This window comes from Helianthus annuus, chromosome 5 (assembly GCF_002127325.2).
Source record: "Helianthus annuus cultivar XRQ/B chromosome 5, HanXRQr2.0-SUNRISE, whole genome shotgun sequence".
NCBI classification, from domain to species: domain Eukaryota; kingdom Viridiplantae; phylum Streptophyta; class Magnoliopsida; order Asterales; family Asteraceae; genus Helianthus; species Helianthus annuus.
Window position 1 is genome coordinate 12,184,882 of NC_035437.2, and position 4,390 is coordinate 12,189,271.

Consider the following 4,390-nt stretch of genomic DNA (forward strand, 5'->3'; position numbering starts at 1 on the left):
TGAAGAGTTGAAATGTCATCATACTGGGACGACAACTATGTCTTTGGGCAGTATTCTAGCGACGCATGGGTGCCCGAAAACGTTCCGGTAACAGTTATTAGCTTAACTGTTTTAATTACTTGTTGTTTTAGTTAATTATTTACTAATGATGAAAACGTTTTCTGGAGGAGTCTGGCGTTCCCGATTCTAACGAGCAAGAGGAGGTTGTGTCTAGTGTACAAGGAAAACATCTACAAAACGGTCTGTTTTGTTTTCCTTGTACACTAGACACAACCTCCTCTTGCTCGTTAGAATCGGGAACGCCAGACTCCTTCAAAAAATGGTATCATCATTAGTAAATAATTAACTAAAACAACAAGTAATTAAAACAGTTAAACTAATAACTGTTACCGGAACGTTTTCGGATACCCATGCGTCGCTAGAATACTTTCCAAAGACATAGTTGCCGTCCCAGTATGATGACATTTCAACTCTTCAAAGTGATAAGAACACTAATGCAAACAAGGGGATATATTTCGAAGAAATAGAAGAAACAGTAGGAATGCTCGGGTGGACCAACAATGCACTCTAAGTTCTTGTTTATATGAAACATAGACGTCTCGTATAGCCCTGGACGCCCCATATTGCTTTATGTCGCATGCCAGACACATAGTCACATCAGTCTTCAAGACGCCTCGTATAGGGCTATACGAGGCGTCTTGGTCTCTTCGTATTGCTTCCTCGTACAGGCCTAGACGCCCCGTCTGATGTGACTGATGTGACGTGGTACGAGGTTCAGTGGTTGGTCGGATAAAGTAACCCTAGACGCCTCGTATATGCCTATACGAGACATCTTGAAGGGTGTCGAAATAGGCAGTTAGGTGTGTGAATATGTAGACCCTATATAAAATATTATTTTTTTTCTTTCTTTAGGTTATTATTTGTTATGTTGTGATCATCAATAGATTGTAGTTTGTTCCGTCGTGAATAGTCTGTGTTTTCCGGTAGTGATATGAGTGCATTTTGGCAACAATAAATAATGTATGTTCAGTTGAATCTAAATTGTATGTAAGAGCAGAAGAGTCACTGGAAGGTTTCTACTATGTGTGTGTCAATGTGTGCTGTTCGTTTCGTTAAAAAAAAACACAAATTGTTAGATCACGTGATTATTATCTGCAATAAATTCCAAATACAACGTAAGGTGCTCAGTGCACTCATTTGATTACTGTCCGCAATTAATTTATTTATATATAATATATAACCACATCTAGAACTTGAAATGGCGTGATATGTACCCCATCTAGAACACAAATCCATGCCACCAACTAACTTAACTTTGGCTCCGACCAATCCAACTACTAAAATACCATAACCATATAATGAAAAAATTAAAGTAAAATAAAAGGCTTCAATATAAAATTCTCTACTATTGTTTTCTTTTGGCCAAAAGACAATATATTTATATTTAAATTAAATTTTAACAAATACATAAAAAGTTAACCACTTAAGTGAGATTTTGCTAAGGGTGTCAATCGTGTTAGGTTGACAGATTTATGGGCTTCAAATTGGCGAGTTGAATTCTTCAAAACTAACCCAACATGTGTATCTATTTGTGTCAGGTTTGGGACATGTTCATGTTGACTTGTTCGATGTTTGTTGGTTAACATGAGTAATAACGAATGACTTATGAAAATTTAAGCAATTAATCATTCCGACTTAAAAGATGCATATTGTGACGGTACATTACCGCAGGCATTTGATTGGTATTGATTCGGTTCGATACATGCACTCGATATAAAAATCAAATCGTATTTTACATCGACGAATTGAACCCGGTAAAAACGAACATCGGTACCGACACCAATGTTTGAACGGCATTTATCTCGATTCAGATCGTCACGGTACTGGTACTGGTACCCGTATTCATTTATCGTCGCAAACAAAGTTGTATAAATGAAAAGTTATCGAAATTGGAAACCATAATAATGAATATCGGTATTGATGTTGTTCATACGGTACAATATATAGTATGGTAGCTATAGGGCTCCAAATTATCGAAAGCAAAAACGATAAATATAAACATTTTCAATAAAATTTATATCGTAATGTTGAAAAAAAATAAACATAGTTGCAAAGTTGGATGTTTTAAAAATTAACGTACACAAATTATTAGAAAAAAAAAACAAATTGAATAATGAAGAAAATGCTATTGAAAAAGTTAAAACAAATACTTAAAATTAAAAAATTGAAACACTGAAAATCTTAAAAGGGAAGAGTTAACGAAATGCTTAAAAAGAAAAAAAAATCACTTTTGAAAGTTAAGAGTTAAAAGAAAATTTTAAATATTATCAGGGTATCAGTTAACCCACTTATTAAATAGGTCGTATTCAAATAACTGGTTTATTAAATATAAATCGTGTTTTAGGTCGACATGCTTAACAAAATATGTGGTGTTAACGGACCCAAACCTATACTTTTTGTGTGTTCTAGTCATAAATGCATGATGCTAGGCGGACTTTCTAAAATTAGGGTTTTTAAGTTTAAACTATTAACCCAGATTTTGACCCAACAACAAGTCAATGATTTCAAATTCTAGAAACAAAAATCAAACTAACGTCATAGCTGACGAGTGAAGCCGTCACTCTACCGACCCACCTTTTCATATGCGAACACGAATATAAGTGCGTGTTCCTCGGATCATGATACTATATATATGCGCTTACAAACAGCAACCTAAGTCAATCAACGTACCAAACAATTAATTAAACTCCAATCTTTTCTAGTCAATTCAACCAACAAAACATGAAGAGAAGTTGGCAAGACGATCGAGAGATCGAAAACTTAGCTATGGCAAACTGCTTAATGCTCCTCAACCGTGTCAACCCGTCCGGATCTCAGAGATCCGGACGGGTTTTCCATTGCAAGACTTGCAACAAGCAGTTTTCGTCGTTTCAAGCATTGGGCGGGCACCGTACGAGCCACAAGAAGATTAAAACGATGGAAGAGTCGCCTGCGAGGGCGAAGACACATGAATGCTCCATCTGTGGATTGGAGTTTGAGCTTGGGCAGGCTTTGGGAGGTCACATGAGGCGGCACCGTGGTGATACTCAGCTGGAAAAGAATATTCCGGCGAAAGCGGAGGTGAAGGAGGTTGATGGTGGCAGGAGAGGGTTGTGTTTGGATTTGAATTTGACACCGTTTCAGAATGAACTCAGGATTTGGAGTCGGACTACGGGAACGGCGGGAATTGCTATATGAAGTTGTGTAAATTCATTTGTTTATGTATTTTTTTTATTGTTATTATTTCTGTTATAACAGGTTAGGTTTAGAATTTCAGTTTTGAAGTTTTAGGTCGTGAGGATGTGTAGATATATACGTAGTAAATATTAAAGTATATATGATTACTTAGATTTGCCTGGGCAACAAGTAATAGCTTTTATTAGAAACTTCACGAGAGTGGTGGAACTAACCTATTAAATCAGGGGTATCTTAAAAAAAATTTACCGTGCAATCATACAATATTAGAAAAACGACAATAAAAAAATAAAGTAAAGCAAATATCTAATAGATTTATTCTCTTCTTTTTTATATAGCTTGAAATCGCTCCATCACATCGTCATCTTTTACCTTATGAAAAAATTATTTTCGACCACACAAACCATTGTTCAAATAGATTATTTTGTTATTTGGGTTTTATTAGTTATTAGAATTTGGGCTTAATTATTACTAATATAAAACTAATTATTTTGGCTTAGTTACTAAAGGTTTTGGGCTTAATGAATAATATCATGTTTCAAAATCTTAGGGTATCCTCGTATATGTTTAGGGGTGTCTTATGTATAAAACCGAAAAAAATTACACTGCGAATGCGAATACGGGCTTGAGCCATAGCCCGTGCTACGGCTAAGTCTACATTGGTTCCGCCCCTGTCACGAGGTAGGGTTGTTTACGACAAGTCAAGATTAAGCTCATAGTCATACAAAGTTAACTTTGCTCGGCTTGAAATGTCTGGAAGAGCCAAATTCGGGCTTATACTCGGATTGGTTATAACGTGAGGCAGCTCGCTTTTAGAAAAATAAAACATTAAAGCAGACAAAGAGACATCAACAAATCTGTGATTCAAACTAATTATAAGCGAGTCACAAGCTATTTGAATAGGGATAAGGAGACATGACTAGTTAGTTAATTGGAGTCAAAGCTACTAACTAATGTATTATCGCTTAATGAACTATAGCAAGTCAACTACATTAAATTCAATATCTGAAGTGGCTTAATAATCACTGTAGCAAACTATTCTATAGCTGATCGAAGTGGGCAAGCGGCTTAATAATCACGATAGCAAACTGACTTGGTGTTCGTTCATGGAAATCGACATATATGTTAAAGGCTATGGGTATAGAGATGGTCCACT

At 35.8% G+C, this 4,390-nt stretch overlaps 1 protein-coding gene across 1 annotated transcript; it reads left to right on the plus strand.

The window, feature by feature from the left end:
• The first annotated feature begins 2,707 nt into the window (after window positions 1–2,707).
• LOC110939979 (zinc finger protein ZAT11) lies at window positions 2,708–3,402 on the plus strand. Its single transcript, XM_022181543.2, has one exon. The coding sequence runs from the start codon at window positions 2,782–2,784 to the stop codon at window positions 3,235–3,237; it is 456 nt and encodes a 151-aa protein (XP_022037235.1). The 5' UTR covers window positions 2,708–2,781; the 3' UTR covers window positions 3,238–3,402.
• The last annotated feature ends 988 nt before the right edge of the window (window positions 3,403–4,390 follow it).

Excerpts from the sequence above, each read along its gene's own strand:
- LOC110939979 (XM_022181543.2), top strand. The coding sequence starts at position 2,782 with ATGAAGAGAAGTTGGCAAGACGATCGAGAGATCGAAAACTTAGCTATG.